We start from the raw sequence: 21,766 nt of genomic DNA on the forward strand, positions 1-21,766 counted from the left end.
CATTCGTCAAAGACACAGGCTGATAAATGCTGGGTTTAGGTGTGCAGCTCTGATGCTCAAATTTGTGGAAGTTGAGTGCAAAAAAAGAAATTAACAGGTTTGGTCCAGAACCACAGAATCAACAGGATGGACTTCATGTTGCATGTGAAGAGTACAAGGTTCAGCTCTGAGCTACATTTCCATTTACGATGGATTAGAAGCCCGCCGAACCACTAGCATGGTCTGTTTGTTTGTTAGCCAGTTAGCCACTAGCAGTGCTGTGGGCAAAGCAAGGCACAAATACGATTAGATGTGCACTTCGAACCTCGAGAAAGCAGGGTCGTTCAAAAGTCAATAGCGCGATAATCGTCAAGGCATAAATCCTTGGTACTTTGGCCTTCAATCAAAATCAATAGGGTGACAAGGAGCAAAAATCCTCGGGAAAATCAAGCGAAAATGATACAGGGACGGACGTCCTCCTGTACCTCAACCATCTCGAGTCATTCAAATAATCACTAGGGCTCTCGCTTTGGTTGACTATTGACCTCTACAGTAGCCTCACATCTGATCACAGATCAGTCCGCCGGGGCTGATGACCAACGACAAAGCTGTTGAATTTGAAGTCTGTGGGGTGCGGGGACTGGATTTATGCCACTTGGCTGGGGGCCATAGCATCGGAGACCAAAGTAATCTCATGACTAAAATATGAGGCGCTGTGACTCATACGCTGGAATAACTATGGTGATTCCGCACAGCCTGGAGCACCAGGGATCAGCCTCAAAACAACAAAATGCACACTTTATTACCTCTGCATCACTTCCTCTTTGCAGGATCACACAGATGCTAATTTAAGAAGAAAGAAATGGAAAAGAAAAAACTATAAAATTGTCAGTATTAAGTAAAGATGGTTGGTGTGATTTTAGGAGTATTTTTCAAAATTATGCCTAATTCCTCAGTTAATAATGCATAAATCAGTGACAGATTTAGCCACGTGGTCTGCGCTCTACACAACAAATCAAAACCTAAAAATAAATAGGGAACACATCATTTTAATTGACAATTTTCTGCATAAGAAATGTGTAGTCAACCTAAACATTGATTTTTAAAATTTAATTTAGATCATTTTTTAACGGTTACTATAAATGTGTGGATTTAAGACCATTGCAAATGATTCTGATTAAATCAAATATTGCTATTTTTTTATGAAACAAGATAATTTTTTAATAAAAACAAGGATAGAATTGTGTTACAATGGATGTATTTTAGGGGCCCCGAAGATTAACCTCCCCCCCAGAAAATCTCCACCCCCTGGAAAGTTTGAAAAATAAGATTCCCCAACACCAGTTCCACACATCAAAACAAAATTGGGTGTACATTTTTATTGTAACAGGACACAAAGTGCCGAAATTGAACAGGAAGTGCTCCATTTTGGTTTGAAGCAGCCATTTGGGCCAAATTTCAGGGCTCATACTTAAGACAAACTCCTGATGGGAAATTTGTTCAAATTCACCCCAATCGGAAGCCGGTGTCCTAGACAGATGGGTGACACTGAAATTACAGAGCTTTTTGTCTAATGTGGGCGTAGTATGGCGTCAAAGTTTGCTGATCATTGACGACCCAAGTGAGGATAAGCGGTACAGAAAATGGATGGATGAATGAGGACTTGCTGTTAAAACAAAAAGTGTGTGCGAGGACTATCCATTGTAATTTCAATTACAGTGTTCCCTCGCTATATCGCGGTTCACCTGGTGGGGATTCGTTCAGTTCATAGCAGATTTTCTCATATTCATATCGAGCATAATTTGCCATATTGTGGGATTGAGTGTATGCTGTAATTTTTCTGTGTGTGGTAAAATAATTTTTTCCTAGCCTAATAAAATAAAGGCCTTTTCACACTGCACTTGCTTACTATGAAAGGCAGCCCATTGCGGCCAATGCAGATGATGCCCATATTTGGAAGCGCTGATATAGTAGCCTACAAGGAAGTCGTCAGGCTTTCCGCTTCCCGCTGAGTAGACTGAAACTCGGCAATGTGTTTGTCATTAATGGAAAAGAAAGCACTGCCTTTGCTTATTTTAAGGGAGGTGAAGCAGCAGCAAAAAAAAAAAAAAATGAATGGGTGTGGCCCATATCCCAAAATCGTGAGCTATAGTTCCACGAAGAGCGCTTCGAGGTGTATTTCAGGCTGAGCAGGGAGCTTTCAAAGGGAGTTTGAAAGCCTCGCGTAAAGACACAGACATTTTCCCAAAATTTGAGATTTTGGGAAAATACAGTACATTTCCCCCTTGCCGTTTACAGTACAAGTCTGCCAAAATGGCACTCACAAATCACCAGCCCCTCTCCTATTGGAGGAGCTTTCTGATGTCACCGCGACACCACTCCAGAATAGAAAATGTGTCTATTTGTACCATGCTGCACTTCTAGCACCACGACAAGGCATTCCATGCTGCCGCCCAGTCAACCCATCCAGATCTTTTAAGGAATGATGCAACAGGTTTTTCACACCTGGATTTGGGGCTCCTCTGCCATTCCTTCTTGCAGATCCTGTCCAGTTCTGTCACGTTGTATGGTGAACATTGGTGGACAGCCATTTTCAGGTCTCTCCACAGATGCTCAATTGGGTTTAAGTCAGGGCTCTGGCTGGGCCATTCAAGAACAGTCACGGAGTTGTTCTGAAGCCACTCCTTCGTTATTTTAGCTGTGTGCTTAGGGTCATTGTCTTGTTGGAAGTTGAACCTTTGGCCCAGTCTGAGGTCCTGAGCACTCTGGGGAAGGTTTTCGGCCAGGATATCGCTGTACTTGGACGCATTCATCTCTCTTTCGATTACAACCAGTCGTGCTGTCCCTGCAGCTGAAAAACTCCCCCACAGCATGATCCTGCCACCACCATCCTTCACTATTGGGACTGTATTGGACAGGTGATGAGCAGTGCCTGGTTTTCTCCACACATACCGCTTAGAATTAAGGCCAAAAAGTTCGATCTTGGGCTCATCGGACCAGAAAATCATATTTCTCAACATCTTTGAATCTTTCAGGCGTTTTTTCAGCAAATTCCATGCAGGCTTTCATGTGTCACCCACTGAGGAGAGGCTGCCGTCGGGCCACTCTGCCATAAAGCCCTGACTAGTGGAGGGCTGCAGTGATGGTTGACTTTCCCGAACTTTCTCCCATCTCCCGGCTGCATCTCTGGAGTTCAGCCGCAGTGATCTTTGGGTTCTTCTTTACCTCTCTCACCAAGGCTCTTCTCCCCCGATTGCTCAGTTTGGCTGGACGGCCAGCTCTAGGAAGGGCTCCGATCGTCCCAAACGTCTTCCATTTAAGGATTATGGAGGCCACTGTGCTTTTAGGAACCTTACGTGCAGCAGAATTGTTTTGGTAACCTTGGCCAGATCTGTCTTGCCACATTTCTGTCTCTGAGCTTTTCAGGCAGTTCCTTTAACTTAATGATTCTCATTTACTCTGACATGCACTGTGAGCTGTAAGTAAGGTCTTACATAGAGGCTTTCCTAATCAAGTCCAATCAGTATAATCAAACACAGCTGGACTCCACTGTAGCTGTAGAACCATCTCAAGGATGATCAGAAGAAATGGACAGCACCCAAGTTAAATATATGATTGTCACAGCAAAGGGTCTGAATACTAATGGATGTGTGATATTTCAGTTTTTCTTTTTTAATAAATCTGCAAACATTTCTACAATTCTGTCAATATGGGGTGCTATATGTACATTATTGAGGAAAAAAATTAAATAAAATGATTTTAGCAAATGGCTGCAATATAACAAACAGTGGAAAATTTAAGGGCGTCTGAATACTTTCCATACCCACTATCTTTGAAGCCCAGTGCCGGAAGTCCTACTGGACGGTGTCCTGTAGCCTGCTCACCGTACAGGAGATACTCCGGTATACGGCCGTCCTCCTTGCATCGCACATGGCCAATGCAACACAGTGTTAACACAGTAGTGTTGGTAACTTTGTCCTGCCATGTGATGTCCATAATACGTCGCAAGCAGCTTAGACAGAAACTTTCCAGGTGGTTCTTTTGTCTGGCATGTGTTGTCCATGGGAAGATTAATAAGAGTCTGGGGGATTCCTACAGCTTTAAATATGGATAAATAATATGACTCCACGGATTTCATCCATTGCGGGGGGTGGTCCGGAACTTAACCCCCATGATAAATGATAAATGAGGGATTACTGTACACTATTTCACCAAGACTAAATATTGACTTCAGCTATCCATCCATCCATCCATCCATTTTCTGTACCGCTTATCTTCACTAGGTACGTATCATAATTTAACTTTACCTGAATGTGATAACTGACAGTTCTTTGAACTTTAGACTTTATACTATATATTCAAGGTTCTGTGATGTATAACAACATAATGTAATGTGTAATAATCTAATAAAGGCCAAAGCACCGAACATTACTGAATCTATACTTCATAACAAGAGGGCTAATTAGATGTGATATCTTGAGAATTGTTGGGTCAAGACAATGTGAAGAGGAGGAATAATCTACCGCAGGAAGATCAGGAGGAGGCCCGGGTAGTTCCTAAATACTTATTTGCTGCATTAACCTTTGGTGTTGAGCCTCAATCATGCGGCTGCCCTTTGCCAGCGGTATGTGCAACGCACTTGTTTATTTTTGTTTCATCCACAGCACAGACCCAGCGAGCCGCCGGACACTTGAAGAGATCATCAGAGCAGTCTGTAGGGAAATGACTGGCACAAACTAACGATGGTCTAACAAAGGCGAGCCGGGCTCTGCCTTTTCAATTACAAAAGCTGACTGATGAGAGCTGAGATGCACCGCCGTGATACCTACTTTACACATCGGTTAAGATAAAGCTCATCAAAGTGTGATGGTGTCATTATGGCGCTCCGCCGGGGTTCGCTCACCTCGGCCAGCCGAAGTCACACCACTTCTCGAGCTACAGAAGCTTCTACGAATGAGAGACTGACAGTGGAGTGCATGGAATATTGATTCTGTTCAGGCACTAAGGGTGACACACAAAGACAAAAATTCACTGATTCACTTTGATTTTGCGCTTAGTTTGTTGGTAGTTAGCTTAGCCATCTGCATCCATCCATCAATGTGCTTAGCTGGTCATTCTGTTTAGAAAGCGGAAAAAAAAAAATTGTCTAATTGTCATGTATACATACGGGGTTACATGTTGGTGGCAATTGGAGAAAATCTCTGTGACAACTCCCCTGAAAATGACGAAAATGAGCCTGAAATGGTTTGCTCGAACCAAAATTGCAGACTTCCTGTCTTCTCAGGCATGGCTTCTTGAAACTTTTCTGTGGCTCTACTCTTAATTGAGATGCCTACCAAAAATTATGTTGCAAAGTAAAACTCACCTCAGGGGCAGTATTTTCCAAAATGTAGGGTGCACTATCAAACCAACGGTTAGTCATCAAACTTTATGAACATGCTCCAGCCACACGCTATAATAAAAAAATCAAATCCTGAAATGGTTTTGTGTTACCCATCTGTTGATTTCTTGAGACTCTCTTGTGAGTCTACTCATGATAGACATGGTAACCAAATTTCACGTTCCTAAGTAAAACTGGCTTCCGGCACCGAATTTTGACAACACATTGTATGTATGGCCTAGAGAGTGGCTGGTGATTGGACAGCCAGGAAATGAGCTGTATATTTTGAATGTAGGGTACTCTTGTTTGGAGCTACTCGTATGGGACTCAGTTCTTTCGTTGTTGCCATACGTTACGGCCGACAATGACCTTTAGCATTGGGATCCTACAACATTTCTCACCTTTTAGATTTAAAAGGACTGGTACTTATTCCATAGTTCTGGACTTACAAATGATGTTTGCAGAAAGAAAATTCTACCCAAAATAGACTCTGGAGTAATTTTAGGCTTGTTTTCTGATTAAATATTTTATTTTTAGCCAGATTTTGGCCTACCCATATTTTGGACGCAGCAGCCTGTCACAGTCTAACACGTAATGCGCAGGAGGCAAAGACATTTCCTCACTAAACGACAATGTATCCTCCAGTGTAACTTTTGCCCATGTTTAAGGTTTGGATGTTTTATTTTAGACAGTAAGGAGTGAAAACAGCTTCAGTGAAACATTTTAATAAGCTTGTTTTTCTTAATCAATCATTGAAGTTCGTCATTGACCAAAGAAGACAGCCACGTCATCCCACATAAGGTAAGTGCTTGCAGATTAATTTCCGCATATATCAACGGGTTTCGTTTATATATGCAATGTACTGATTAAATCACTAATGCCAAGACAAGGGTGTCAAAGTCATTTTTGTAACAGGCCACATTCTAGTTACGATTTATGTACTTTAGAGGGCTGTTCAGACTGTGAAACTACATACTGTAATTGTTTAATCGTCTCATCATATTGCATACACACACAAAAATAACTAGGTTTGAAATCAGAAGGATATTTGTTCAACTATGTTCAAGTTACTGTAAAAAGGGTTTTGGTAACCAAAAAAATGCTTAAAATATCTAATGTAATCTAATGTAATTATTTATTACATGTGACAATTTGAAATTTTGGTGCAGATTTTAGCAAGAATCACGGAATTTGGTGCACATGACATGAAGTGGCAGGTCAGATCTTGCCCCCGGGCCTTGAGTTTGACAGCAGTGCTCTAAGATGTTTGAAAAGAGTTCCCATGGATGACACAGGCATTTCTGTAGGGTCCATGGTGGCATTGTGTGACTGCATTGTGTGATAGGGGTGGACTTAGACAGGCACCGCTGGCTGTCACGACAGACTCCAGCCATCACGGCGCGGTATTCATATTTTATCAGGCTTGATAAACATAGTTTTGGACGATGACGTTACACAGGCGTTTGATTTTGTATGGTCATGGGGCTCGGCTGATTGCAGACTTTGATGGGCACGGGTGGCTGTCATAACGGCACACACCTGACGGACGAGGATCTCCCAGCCAAAAGCTTAACGCCGATTAATGTCCCAAAACTACAATCACTCGTCACCAAAGTTTATGTGGACATCTCTTTTTTAGGCCTACTTAGACCTCTGAAAGTATCAGAAAAATCGGCCCGGTATTTTTTATTTTATGGATGCCAAACGTTTTTTTTTTTTTTTTTTTTTTTAAAGATAATCACTTGTCAATTGTTCTAATATTTTCAGAGGTGGAAGGGGGCATCAGTAGAGATGCCCACATACATTTTTGATGATGACTGATGATAGTTTTCTGACATTAAGCGGCATTGAGCTTTTTCTGTATAGTAAGCACATATAAAGAGGAAAACCCTGAACATCCATACAATCCAAAATATTGGGCTGATCGTTTTTCAGAGGTTAAAGCTGCCAAGAGTAGAGAAGTCCACATAAATTTTGGTGTTGACCGGTGACAGTTTTGGGGCATTAAGCAATGTAAGCTTTTTTACAAAAAGTGTTTTAGACTGTCCCCACAGCAGTCGCCGTGTTTACCATTTTAATCAATGATACTAATAAATTTGTGATTTTTCCCCATATAAATTAGCGATTGAACATCATTTTGGCGTGCTATAACGGTTGTGTTCATGTCAGCATGCAACGCAACGGCATATGAGTTCATGAGGCTTGAAAGGATGTGTGACACTCGCCCGCAGTGTTTACATAATTTTAATCTATGACACCCAAATACATGTGCACTTTTACAGCATATTATTAGTGATTGAACATAACATTGGGGTGCTTATCTGTTTTGTATCTGTATTCATGTGAGATAGCGGTTGGTCATAGCAGAGTGCAACGATATATGACAGCAAAATAACTTGAACAAAGCGGTGTTTGCAAACTCTAGCAAGCTGCCATTTTTTTTCCCTTGTTGGCTGAAAAGTTCTCATTTTGGAGGTGTGGGGATTCGCTGACAACTATGATATATAATATATGGGGGGGAGAATAATTATTGGAAACGACTGCCAGTTTAATTTTTTGGAGCAAAAAAATACATAAAATCAACTTGTTCGAGATATATGGACAGTTAAGACCTCATACCTCCTTTAAATATTAAAGATATCAACATTGAAGCCGCATCACAGTGGGAAACAGAACCATCTATCCATCCATCCATTTTCTGAGCCGCTTCTCCTCACTAGGGTCGCGGGCGTGCTGGAGCCTATCCCAGCTGTCATCGGGCAGGAGGCGGGGTACACCTTGAACTGGTTGCCAGCCAATCGCAGGGCACATGCAAACAAACAACCAGTCGCACTCACATTCACACCTACGGGAAATTTTAGAGTCTTCAATTAATGCATGTTTTTGGGATGTGGGAGGAAACCGGAGTGACCGGAGAAAACCCACGCAGACACGGGGAGAACATGCAAACGCCACACAGGCGGGGCCGGGGATTGAACCCCGGTCCTCAGAACTGTGAGGCTGACGCTCTAACCTGTCGTACACTGTGTCGCTGGGAAACAGAACCAATAATTAGAAACATTCCGGACTCTACCAGATCAGAGTGAGATGTCGTCGTTCCAGTGACGGCAAATGTGTGACATGAGAAGTTAACAGATGAAATGCATCAATGTGTAAGTCAATTAAAAGTTAATACTGTGTACCTTTTTGCTTCCTCAACACAAGTGCAAGTTAAATACCCGGAGGTTGTTCCATTTAACATTCTGTTTGCATCACTGTCACACTTAATCACAGAGACACACTCAGTGTGCGTGCATGCGTATGTCTGTCTGTGTGTGCGTGTTTGCGTGTGCGTGCGTGTGTACTAATACATGTCAAGGGCAGCTTGCGGTGTTTTATCATTCTCTCATTTAAATCATTCTGCCATTACCTGTTTGGACTGGAAAGCACTAAGACAAACACCAAGCAGGTATTTAATACATACACACAACACATACACTCCACAACAGTACACAAGCACACGAATAGAAATCATATCGTCCGAGAAGCGGTTGTTTGGGGGAAATACCACAGCTCCACCTGCAGGACTCTTGTCATATTACACTGGTGATGTCCTTGAAGAAACACACACACACACACACACGCGCGCGCGCGCACAGACCTGATGTTAAATCCAGTAGATTGGCCGAGGTTCTCCCAAGCTCTGACCCTCTCCGTCAACCTCTGTGGGGTGAAGAAACATCATGTAAACACATCAAAATTATGAATAAATACTATTTGTAAATGTATTAATAATGCAATGACACGTGCTTCTAAAAATTACCAAAATTCTGTTGGGTTTTTTTTGTACCTCCTTCTCCAGTTCCATGTTGACCAAATCTTCTTTGGTCTTGGCCATGCACTCCACCTTCCTCTTCAGGCCCTCCGCCTCTTCTTTCAGCAGGCTACAGTTCTCTCTGCTCTCCCTGTAGTAACAATGCTATCAACACTGTCATGTCTCTCACACACCATGCGATATTAGTAAGTCATCAAACTTCTGTGTTCTGCTAACAAGCAATGTTGAAAACTCATATATATCACAATTTAGCATCGTTCATCTGTCTAGTACACATGGTTCAAATTTGGAAACAATCAGACAACATCTCAAGGACTAAACTCCTCGAAATACCATATGTGAACCCAAAATGGCAGAATTCCTGTATTTTCCAGCATGGGTTATGGAGACTTTTTTGTGGGTATACTAATGATAGACACGCCTAGCAAATTTCATGTTGGAACTGTAAAGTGGGAGGACAAAGAATGTGAACCCTTTAGACTTTCTTAAATGTTTGCATAAATTGGTCAAAAAATGTAGTCTGAGTTTCATCTAAATCACAAGAATAATCAGTGTCCGCTTAACCTAATACCGTACAAACAATTGTTTTCATATATTTTTTAAAGAGCATAACATAAACATTCACAAGACGGAATAAAAAGTGAACCCTTGGATTTAATAATTGGTTGACCTTCCTTTGGCAGCAATAATCTCAACCAAATGTTTCCTGGAGTTGCAGAACAGACGTGCACAATCAGGATGAATTTTGTACCATTTATATTTACAAAACTGTTGCAGTTCAGCAAGATTACTGGGATGTCTAGTGTGAATAGCTCTCTTCAGGTCATGCCACAGCATCTCTATCGGGTTGAGGTCAAAACTTTGTCAGGGCCACTTGAGAACACACATCCACCCTCTTTTGAGCTTTAACTGAGATGGCCTCAAGTTCTTCTACAAAATACATTGATAAACTTATGAATGCATCCAGGCCCTGAGGTAACAAGGCACGGCCATATCATGAAGCTTCCTCGACAATGCTTCACAGGAGAAATAAGGTTTCGATGTTGGTGTGCTGTGCCATTTTTCCTCCACACATGGGTTTTTGTGTTCCTCTCAAACAATTCAACTTTGGTTTCATCTGTACACAGAATCCTTTGCCAGCAGTGCTGTGGAACATCCAAGTGCTCTATAACAAACTTTGAAATGTGCATCAATGTTTTTTTTTTGTTTTTTTTTTTACAAAGCAATGGCTTCCTCTGTGTTTTTCCATGAACCCAATTATTGTTTAATGATTTAACGTATGGTAGAGATGTATCACAGAGATTTTGGCATGTGCCAGGATTTCTGTAAGGCCTCCCACACACTGCGCGATACAGTCAAACCCGATTGGACTGGACCATCGTATAAAAAAAAAGGGTTTACGACGCACCCTCACACATTGAGCCATCGGCTCCATGTACGCACTGAAAAGCGAGCCTGTATATGCGCTTGATGCTGTATATACAGTATAAAATTTATTAAACCATAAAAACATAGAATAGTAGTGAAGGAAGAAGTGGGTTGCCAAAGAGAGTGGACATGGGCAAGAATAAAAGCGAGAGTGTGGATATTTTAAAGGAATCTCGTTGACTCCATTTACTTTAACGTACCCAATTAGTAACGTACCGCTCTCGTACATTTTGGACACAAGCTTCGCTTCTTCATCACAGGCACAGTATACATTATAAATCTAGTTAAGTATTGATGTAAAGCAGAATATTTGATGCTTTGTATACTCGATTTATCTGGACTGGGGCGGTGCAGAGGCTGTTCAGTGTCTCACTTGCTTAAAACCCGAAAATGTATTTTCAGCAAAAATTTAAAAATGTGAAAAATTATGTGCATTTTGTTTGGCTGTAAACTGCGACGGTGTGCGCCAGAGATTCAAAATTTGAATCATTGCAAAACCAGTGGCAGACTGATCGGCCATTCATGAAAACAGTTGCCAAACTATGCACACTGCGCGGCAGTTCAGTCGGCTTCGGCTGCGTTGCTCAGTGTGCAGCAGGCTTAAGACTTCAGCTGATACTCTGGATTCTTTTTTACCTCATTGAGCATTATGCCCTATGCTGTTGCTGTCATCTTTATAGTACAGCCCCTCCTTGGAAGAGAAGCAACAGTGCTCAACCTTCTCCATTTATAGAAAATTTTATTGGATTCCAGGTTGGCTCACACCTGCCACTAATTAGCTCTTGGGGAATGAACAGCTTAGAGGTTTACTTAGGCCTGGTACACACAAAGACTTTTCAAATATTAAAATTGTTTTTATCGATGAAAGACCCCACACATTAAGATAAAATATCAGGCATTTAACAGTTTTGGTCATATTGTGTGTGGTGTGCTCTGATATCAACACAAAACACCACACAGATAAAGATTCTGCTCAAACGCCAAAAACACGAGATCTCACTGATCACACATGATTTCACAAAACCGAATAAGAAGAATCACTTCTGGCTTTCCACCGACGTTTCCTGAATGTTCCCGAAGGTTGCTAGAGATGGGACTGTTACAAAATGGCACTGTCCAAAAAAAAAAAAAAAAAAAAAAAAAAAAAAAAAAAAAAAAAAAAAAAAGACTGGCTTTGAAAAAAGAAAAACATGCTTATTTTTATTTACAGTCTTATACTTTTGTTGAGTCAGGGTGGTTCTTGGTTGGCTATACTGTTTCAGATCACAATTCATGACGTCATGATTGGGGAGAAGTCGGCTCTCACTCAAACACGACTTTTCATTGTAAATATTGAACACGTTCATTATTTAAGATTGTCGGCCACAACCTGTTTCACACCCTAAAATTGGGACAAATCTACTCTTAAAACACATCAGACCTAAGGACAATCTTATCAAATTTAAGATTGTCTGGTGTTTAACGTGCTTAGTTGGAAAGGTGCAGAATCGGCACAAAAACAGGCTGTTTGTCTTTATATGTATACTGGGCCTTAATTTTTCGTCCCTGTCCCGTAAATGTTCATGTTATCTATCCATCCATCCATTTTCTATACCTCTCATTCAATAAAAATATGAAAAGATATAAAAATATGAAAAGATATAAACAATTATATATTTTCATATTTTTATTTAGCAGACCGTTTGTTTATTCTTGTGATTTGGATGAAGCTTACACTACGGCCAATTTATGCAGAAGTGTAATAACCCCCAAAAGGGTTCACATACTTTTCCCTCCAACTGTATATGTGTTGTTCAATTGTATTAGCAATTGGACAAAACCTCTTGGATTATTTCCTCTTTGAAGGACCCCTACAAACGGTGAAAATTAGTTTAACATGACCACTTTGAACAAAAAAAAGGCATTCCGTATTTCCACGACCATAGGGCGCACCGTATTAAAAGGCGCAGTCTCAGTATTATTGAGACTGCGTATTATTGGGCGAAGGGATGGTAAGACATACGGTAGCATGCATGCACGGTAAAACAATGTTTTTAAAAATGCGGTGGGAACAAAAATGTGTTTGGTTGTACTTTATTGAAGTATTTAACAATGTATTCACGTTATTTTTTGATAAATCCTCATCCACAAATCCATCAAAGTCCTCATCTTCTGTATCCGAAATGAACAGCTGGGCAAGTTCTCCAACAAACACGTCGGGTTCCCTCTCGTCATTGTCAGAGTCCGTCTCGTTGCCAAGGGGCTGTTCAGCAATGATGCCGGCTTTCGCGAAAGCTCGGACAACAGTCAAACCAGATACCTTAGCCCAGCCATCCACAATCCATTCACATATGCTGGCGTAACTCGCCCGGTGTTGCCTCCCAGTCTTAGTTGCGCTTGTTTTTTCACAGCAGCTATGAGGTGGGCGCGCATGGAGTCACAACTCAACAGGGACGCGTGGAAAAAAAATCCAGTCTCTTTACGTACACCTCACTCAGCCACTCTCTCATTTTCTCCTCGTCCATCCAGCCCTTTTGATTGGCCTTAACGATGACTTCGGCTGGAAACCTCTCTTTAGGCAGCGTCTTCGCCTTAAAAATCACCATAGGTGGAAGTTTCTGTCCATTACCATGGCAAACAAGCACAACAGTAAAAGCCGACTTCTCGTGCCCCGTTGTGCGTATCGCTACCGTGGTGGTCCCCTTCTTCTCTACAGTGTGGTTCACTGGGATGTCAAAAGCGAGCGAAAGTGAGTAGCACCTCGTCCATGTTGGTGATGTGGTTGGGCTCGATGTTTTTGTCGGCAATCTTTTTACTGCAGTAGGAGTGGAAGATGGGCAGCTTTTCCTTGTAATCCGCCTGAAGTTGCTGGGCCACGGTAGTCCTTGCCCGGATGGATAGTTTCATAAAACGAAAGCACCAAGACGGACCTCCTTGAAAATGTTTGATTTTCATTTCTTCTGCAAGCGTTATTGCACTCAGTCGAATGGTGACTGTAGAGAAGCTTCTCCCGGCTGTTCTTTGCTCATTAATCCATTGTTTGAGTTGGTCTTCCAACTCGGGCCACCTCGCCTTGTTTCCGCGGAAACTCAGCTTCGTCTTCTTGACTTGGCAAAGCTCATTTTCCTGCTTCCTCCACTTGCAAACTATGGATTCGTTTATCTTGAATTCTCTCGCAGCTGCTCGATCCCCATGTTCCTCCACGTAACTGATAGCTTGCAGTTTAAACTGTGCTTCGTAAGCGTGTTTCTTCGTAGGTGCCATTTTCGGGGGTCCTTAGCCAAACTGATGCACATACCGGAACTATATACCTACTGGGGGCGTGTCTTTAGCGTCCTCTGTCACGCGCATCCTTACCCCTTTACGTCCATATGCTGTCCTCAGTCACGTCCGCCTTCCTCTATATAAGCAGCGTGTCGGCAAGAAATGCTCCCAGTCAGTCAAGCGGAGCGCTCATTAAAATCACACAACAACACTTTGGAATTTGGAACTCTGTGCATACACAAGGCGCGCCGCATTATAAGACGCCCCGTCCATTTTGGAGAAAATTTAAGACTTTTAAGTGCGCCTTATGGTCGTGAAAATACGGTACTTGTGTGTCTTCAGGCACGGCTTCTTTAGACTTTTTTTTTGTGGGTCACTCCATGATAGGTATGGATATCCAATTTCATGTTGCCAAGTGAAACTGTTGGAGGCTGAATTTTCAACTATGTTGTTAAAAATTGGTAGCAATTGGACAAGACTTTCCTCTTTCAATGACCACTAGAAATGGCGGGACTAAAATGGCCGCTTTGAGCCAAAATGGCAAAAAGCAAATGGAGAAACTATGAAAAAGTATGCTTGACCTGAGAAAAACGTTTTCCTCTCGTAGGCGCTTGAGCTCCTTCTCTAGATCGGGCACTTTGGTGGCCTCGGACTTGACGCTCTTTACGATGGCAAAGTCTTGTTCTTGGAGAGACAGACATCTTTCCAACTCCTGAAAATAAAAAATAAATAAATAAATAAAACACACAAAATGCTGCGTGGTTGCTTTTTTTGGTTTGCGTGCATTTGTGTCTGAGAGAGAGTGTGTGTGTGTGTACCTTGATCTTGATGACATGCCCTGAGCAGGATGACTGTGCCGCTTGGAGAGACTGGCACAGCTGAGACACTTCCTGGTACTTCCTGATAGAGAAGGACCAATCAGGGAAAGGTACTTCCTTATCACTTCAGCAAACATTTTGTGTCAGAATACCTGCGCTGTAAATCTAGCTGCTCCTGCAGTGCTTGTTTCTCCAACTTCGTAGTGGAAACGACTGAGTCCAGGTTTTGAAGCTTCTGTTTCAGCTCTCTGATCTCATCCTTTAGGCAGATGAAGGTCTGGCAACACACAGGAAACACCATCTTTATGTCATTTTGTGTGGGTGGTCAATCCTTTGATCCCACTTCTTAGGCCAACTGTTTTGGCAGGTTTGCCTGTATTATAGTAACAAACATTGGGCAACACCGAGCGTTAGCTTCATGAAATGGTCTGGGACTGGTCAATCCTTGGATCTTATTTCTGACACCAATTGTTGCAATATCATCTATAATAAACACCAGAAAACACCAGAGAGCCACGAGTTTTCATTCTGTCGTTTTGTGGAGCCGGTCACTCTTTCAATCCCACTACTGCAACAATTGTTGTGAGTTGTCTTGGATGTTTTGTGGGGTTGGTCAATCAATGGATCCCACTTCGGATGCCAACTGTTGGGGCAATATTGTCTATAGACCTGAAACACTGGCAAAAATCTACGTTTGGTGAGGCTGGTCAATCCACGGATTCCACTTCTGAGACCAACTGCTGTGGCAACACTTTATATATTACTGCAATAAGCACTGGAACACATTTAAGAGTGTGGTCTTTTGCAGTTTTATGGGGCCGGTCAATCGGCTGATCCCGCTTCTGACACCAATTATTGTGGCAATATTGTTGTCATTATGTAGTTTTGCGCTGGTCAATCCTTGCATCCCACTTCTGACAACAATTAATGTAGAAATATTTTCAATTTTATGGGAACAAACACTCACAAAACCCAAGATCTTTTATTTTTTTACATTACTGTAATATGCATTGGAAAATATTAAGAGTGGACTTTATGCAGTTTTGTGGGTCCGGTCAATCTTTGTATGGCACTTCTAACACCAATCGTTTTGCCAATATTTTCTATATTACAGTGATTAGCTATGGAAAACACTATGACTAGTTTATGTTGTCTTTTGGTGAAAGGCCAAACCTTGGATCCCACTTCTGACATCAATTGTTGTGGCAATATTTCCTATATTAGTGTGTACCTGGTTAGAGGTGCTGAGTTTGGTGTCTCGCTCCTCCAGCTTCTTGCTGAGGCTGTCCAGTTTCTTGGTGAGCTCTCGGTTGGACTCCACTTGCTGCGCCAGCTTCTTGACGGCCTCTGCCTCACGCTCCTCTGACTTCTTGATCCGCGCCGCCATTTCACTGTTCTCCTCCTCCAATTGCTACAACACAGTATAGGTCGGAATTCACTCTTTAAGCAATTGATCAGCAAAAAATTTGGAACTTTATTGACCGAGCACACCTAGCAACAAGGTCATCTTGTGGTTAAGAACTATAAATTTTATGACACGGCCATCAGAGTGTTTTTGTTATGTTTACTGAGAAAAAATATTGATAATTAAATCATTTATTTAACCATAACAGTCGTTTCAAAACATTTTTATTCAAAAATGTTTATTTAGCTAATTAAACAGTTTGAAAAATAATATAAATAAAACTAATTCGTTAATATTGTCTACCATCCAAACAATCTGAAAAACTATCAAATTAAAATTAATTTACTGAATGTATTTTTAATCAAAAATGATAAATTAAATATTTGTGTCTCAAGTTTTCATTGTAAAAAAAAAAAAAAAAGCTATTATCTTATTAATCTTTAACAAAATAGTGTTTTTAAAATGGAAAGAATAATAATATACTTTTTTTTAATTCCCCAATATGAATGTAGTTACTCTGGTCTGCAACAGTTAAGTAAGCTTTACGGCAAGGTGAGAACAACTTAAATGAATGACCGGATTTGACGGTACTGTACATGGTACCTTCAAGTTGCATGCCGTGTCACTGGCACTTTTCTCCAGCTCCACGCGAACGCGCTTGTGGCTCAGCTCCATCTGCTTCTTCTCCTGGTCCAGCTTCAGGTAGCGACTGCACGACTGGACCTTCTCGGCCGCTTCTAAGAACTACACAGGAAGATCTATTTTCCATCCATCCATTTTCTACACCGCTTATCCTCACTAGGGACACTGGTATGCTGGAGCCAACCCAGCTAACTGCGGACAAGAGGAGGGGCTACACCCTGAACTGGTTGCCAGTCAATCGCAGGGCACATATAGCCAAACAATCATTCATACTCACATTGACACCTATGGGCAATTTAGAGTCTTCAATTAACCTATCATGCATGTTTTTGGGATGTGGGAGGAAACCAGAGTACCTGGAGAAAACACACGCAGGCATGGGAAGAACATGCAAACTCATTGCAAACCCCAAACAGGCAAGGCCGGATTTGAACCCGGGTCCTCAGAACTGTGAGGCGGATGTGCTAACCAGTCGTGTACCGTGCCGCCAAGATATATTTTGTAAATGTAAATAGATACATGTCGAATGTTAGTGAGTCCATGAATACCTCCATGCTGCGCTTGTACTGGATCTGCAGGTTGGTGCTGGCCGCTGCCGAGGAGCCCAGTAGCTTGGGCGAACGTCCAGAGCAGCCGATGAAGGAATTGAAGGACTTCAGGGTGGAAAACACGGTGGTGTTTTCTTCAATATCCATTGTAAGAGTCTCTAGAAGCCAAACACAAAAATTAAGACTTTGATCCCAATTCTGACTCCAATTCACCAATAGTTGTGCCAATACGTTCAAAATTGACCCAGCATTGACATGACGGGCTAAAAGGAACGTGGATTTCTAATTTATACACTTTTTTTTTTCCCCATCTATCCATTCTCTACATCGCTTATCCTCTTCATGGTTGCGGGGCGCTGGAGCCTATCCCAGCTTACTTTGGGCGAAAGGCAGACTACACCCTGAACTGGTTGCCAGTCAGTCACATATAGACATGGACAACCATTCGCACTCAGATTGACACCCCCACTGAGTGGGAACTGAACCCACACTGCCTGCACCAAAGTCAGGCGAATGTACCACTACACTATCTGTGACCACTTTTTTGTTGTTGTTGCAAATATTATATACTAATTCCCATTACCGTATATTTCGTGTCACAGTCACACACGGAGACCTTCATAACAATTTAAGAGATAAACATTAAGCATGGATGAGTTTTGCATCTCCAATTAAATCAAAAGTAGTGATGCCCAAATGATACAGAGGCTTTGGAGCTTGTGTCAATCTTCCTGAAACGGAGTGATTCGAAACACTGTGTCGGAGCTCATATCAAATCACGTGACCGGTGACGTTCGAAGATTCGAACATCTTTGCTGTTTCGCTTCGCACTTCATTCCTTCAAAATGTTTTGAAGCTTTTCATTGGCTCAGTCTTTCAGTGTGTGTCATTGGCTCATGGAGTTTCATTTATTCTTTGGGTTAATCTGGAATGTGTTTTAGAGTACGGGGGAGAGAATCTGTTTATTTTATTGTAATGACGATATAATCATTATTTAGTATGAATGAACAAAACACTTTTATTGTTGTCATGGGAAACAGTGCCAGTGCTTCAGTCGTGCTCTTAAGAGGTTGCTATGGCTTCAGTTGTCCACCAGATGTCCCCGTCACTGAAGCCTTGAATCTTTGAATCTTTTTCAGCACAATTGTTAAGAAAGCCTCAGTGTTTCATGAGGCTTCACTTGCCCACCACTCTCAAAACGTAAAGCATATTATTATTTCCAGAGGTGGGTAGTAAGTAATGCACTACATTTACTCTGTTACATTTACTTACGTCACTTTTTGGAAAATTGTTACTTGTCTGAGTAGTTATATTTATTTATAGTTTCATTTTTACTTGAGTAATTGTGTGAAGAATAAATGCTTCTTTTACTCCATTACATTGAGCTACATTCCACTGACTGCTTTTATTCTTATCTATCTATTATTGCTTTTTTTGTGGTTCACAAGAAAGACTTCTGTCACATTGTTTTACCACTACAACATAATGACTAGCGACATTTTTATTGTGTGCTAAATTTGATGTAAATTGGGTCAACAAACAGAGACATTCTTTTGGAATCACAGCTGGCCAGGTCACTTGTGATGTTACTCTGAACCACCACGATAGCTCATATTTTCTGCCACTAACATGCCTCTTTACTGTGCTATATTTGTTCCTTAGTATGGATATTAACAATTTATGAAGTGTTTGTTCATTCTTGTCTCTTAATTTGCTTAGTTGTATTTTTTTTTTTTTTTTTATGCAGGGCATCTATTATAAAAAATATGTGCAGGAGTAGTCATTATATGCAGGTAGCCTTATTTAGTGTACTGCTTTACTACATTTCTATTACTTTACATTTTATCTATTGTTTCACGCAGTGGCTGGAATTAATTTATCAATTAATTAGAATTATTTAACATCATTATATGTTTATGTGTTTAGCAAGATTTACAATGAAACAAGCCCTTTGAAAACAGGATAAAGACTTTTTAAAAAGTTATGAAAGTTTGAAACCTGGATTGGACAAAATAGGTTACACCTAAAATCTCACCCCTCCATTGATATATCATTAAGACGGTGGACATGAAACAGTTAATTTTCACCTGTTTTAAAAGAGTCATAACTTTCTTAATATTTGTCACAGGAAAATTATACTTAGTAACTTATACCACTGGAATCATCTTTAAAAGATCTGTCTGATAATGCTGGTCTCGTCTAAATCAATTAAATTCGAGTTTTACATATATACCTACACATTCCCATTTCACATTTTGGTCTATTTGAAGGCGGCACGGTAGGCGACTGCTTAGAGCGTCTGCCTCACAGTTCTGAGGACCGGGTTCAATCCCCGGCCCCGCTTGTGTGGAGTTTCATCCGGGCACTCCGGTTTCCTCCCACATCCCAAAAACATGCATTCATTGGAGACTCTAAATTGCCTGTAGGTGTGACTGTGAGTGCGAATGGTTGTTTGTGCCCTGCGATTGGCTGGCAACCAGTTCAGGGTGTACCCCGCCTCCTGCCCGATGATAGCTGGGTTAGGCTCCAGCGCGCCCGCGACCCTTGTGAGGAGAAGCAGCTCATGGGTATATTTGACTTTCATGTGCTGATTTTAAAAAAAGATAGATCGTAACTCACCAGTTATTCAGTACTTGAGTAATGTTTTTTATTGAATATTTACTCCAGTAATGTTTTTAGGACTACTTTTTGCTTTTACTTGAGTCATATTATTATTATTATTATTATTATTATTATTATAGTAATAGTACTCTTGCTTGAGTACAATTTTGGGTTACTCTACCTACCTCTGATTATTTCTCGAGTGTTCCACAATTCCTGAATGTTTTATGGTTTTTGATCATGCATCGAGTCTCAATGACTGCAGCTAAAGTTTCCACCGCCATTCACAGCCAAGGCAATTTAAATGGCCTGGTTATATGCACATACATAAAAACTGGGCAAAAATAAAGTTTAACGTACCGTCTTCACCTCGGCGTCGGCTTGTTTGTGACGAGTTTATTGGGTGTTTGGAGGTGATGGTGACTGATAACTTCTCGTTATGTAGCCTAGCTTCGCGTTAGCCCGTGCGCAAACGTCAGGAGAAATCCTTCCTGATTGGCTCAAACAACTATCGCAAGAGTTCACGACAGCACCAGAGATGTTCTCAAGAATAAAATTCTCCCAACATGGCGGCCTTTCAGATACCAACGCTCAAAGAGGAAATGGGATTCTTCGTCAAGTCAGGTTTTGCGCCCTTGAACGTTTCGCGCGATATTTAGGTAATTTTTTTTATTACGGTTGTACCATTTAAAAATTATTTATGATCATTAAGATCCACTTTTGGTGAAACATGTTATGCTTAATCGCAGATGCCGGAAACGAGCCGTGTATGTCGCAAAACCAAGCAGGCCAATAAAATATTAATAATAATAATAATAAAATAAAAATCGGTGTGATAAGCTGTGAATAGTTTTCAAACGATAAAATAAGCAGTTTTGTAGTGATAACATACAAGGGATGAGTAATGCGTGAGTATTTCTTTAAAATACTGTGAGTCTCTTAGAATATCTCGGTCTCTTTCCGATGGACTTGGAATACATGATAAAAATTACATGATGTTGATTCTATCTACACGCATTAAAAAAAACGTATATTTCATTGTATATATTATCATTTTTTTAAAAAGACGATTTAATCTAATGCCATAACTCGAAAATCATTATCAAAATTGTCTCCACTTGCAGTGTTTGTCCAGTAGATGGAAGCAATGTTACATTCGCCAAATGTTTGTCGTTGCGGGCTTTGTCGCTGCAGAACCAAATCCAGGGAGCGCCACTCAGCATGCGCTGTGCTTGACGGAGATGTGAAGGGGAGGTGTGAACTCTTCCTGAAAAGGTCAGAAAATGAGCGGCGGTGTTCCGAGTGACATCAGCGCCGCTATTCCCAGCGTGGCTGTCGCTTTGACTTCCTGTTGTCAGGTTCTCGAGAGCGAGGACGGCACTTATTTTGGCACTGTGTCTTGACCTTACCTTCACCCCCATTACATCCTTTATCTGAGTCACCTTCCCTGAAATGTGCCATCAGGCTGCTCACCGTCTGCGCCTGCTCTCACCTTGGATCCCACTTCTAACAGCGATTGTTGCTTTGGAGTTTTTTTAGGACGGAAAATAAACACAGGGAAAACAGCAAGGCTTGTCTTTTTGTCGCTGTGTGGGCCTGCTCAATCTTTGGATCCCACTTCTGATACCAATTGTTGTGGCAATATTTTGTATATTACTGTTATAAACCCATCCATCCATACATCCATCCATTTTCTACGGCTTATCCAAGGTCGGATCGCGGGGCAGTGCCTTTAGCAGGGACGCCCAGACTTCCCTCTCCCCAGCCACTTCCTCCAGCTCTTCCGAGGGGATCCCGAGGCGTTCCCAGGCCAGCCGAGAGACGTAGTCTCTCCAGCGTGTCCTGGGTCATCCCCGGGGTCTCCTGGGAGGTGTCCGGAACACCTCACCAGGGAGGCATCCGGGAGGC

General features: G+C 41.5%; 1 protein-coding gene across 3 annotated transcripts in view; it reads right to left on the reverse strand.

Annotated features, from left to right (window-relative positions):
* mad1l1 (mitotic arrest deficient 1 like 1) overlaps positions 1-20,362 on the reverse strand; it is a 71,523-nt gene extending 51,161 nt beyond the window's left edge. For 2 of the 3 annotated variants that reach the window (XM_061679841.1, XM_061679839.1), the window contains exons 1-9: positions 20,219-20,362; positions 17,258-17,415; positions 16,671-16,811; positions 15,894-16,073; positions 14,815-14,939; positions 14,663-14,744; positions 14,426-14,556; positions 9,189-9,303; positions 9,000-9,061 (exon numbers count right to left, since the gene is read on the reverse strand). In XM_061679841.1, coding sequence (XP_061535825.1) covers positions 9,000-9,061; positions 9,189-9,303; positions 14,426-14,556; positions 14,663-14,744; positions 14,815-14,939; positions 15,894-16,073; positions 16,671-16,811; positions 17,258-17,404 — 983 coding nt within the window. In that variant the 5' untranslated portion in view covers positions 17,405-17,415; positions 20,219-20,362. Of the gene's footprint in view, positions 1-4,882; positions 4,963-8,999; positions 9,062-9,188; positions 9,304-14,425; positions 14,557-14,662; positions 14,745-14,814; positions 14,940-15,893; positions 16,074-16,670; positions 16,812-17,257; positions 17,416-20,218 lie in introns of those variants that run through there. The other variant, XM_061679842.1, reaches the window with a different exon arrangement.
* Between the last annotated feature and the right edge of the window lie 1,404 nt (positions 20,363-21,766).

The sequence above is a fragment of the Phycodurus eques genome, chromosome 6, assembly GCF_024500275.1.
Source record: "Phycodurus eques isolate BA_2022a chromosome 6, UOR_Pequ_1.1, whole genome shotgun sequence".
Taxonomy (NCBI): Eukaryota; Metazoa; Chordata; class Actinopteri; order Syngnathiformes; family Syngnathidae; genus Phycodurus; species Phycodurus eques.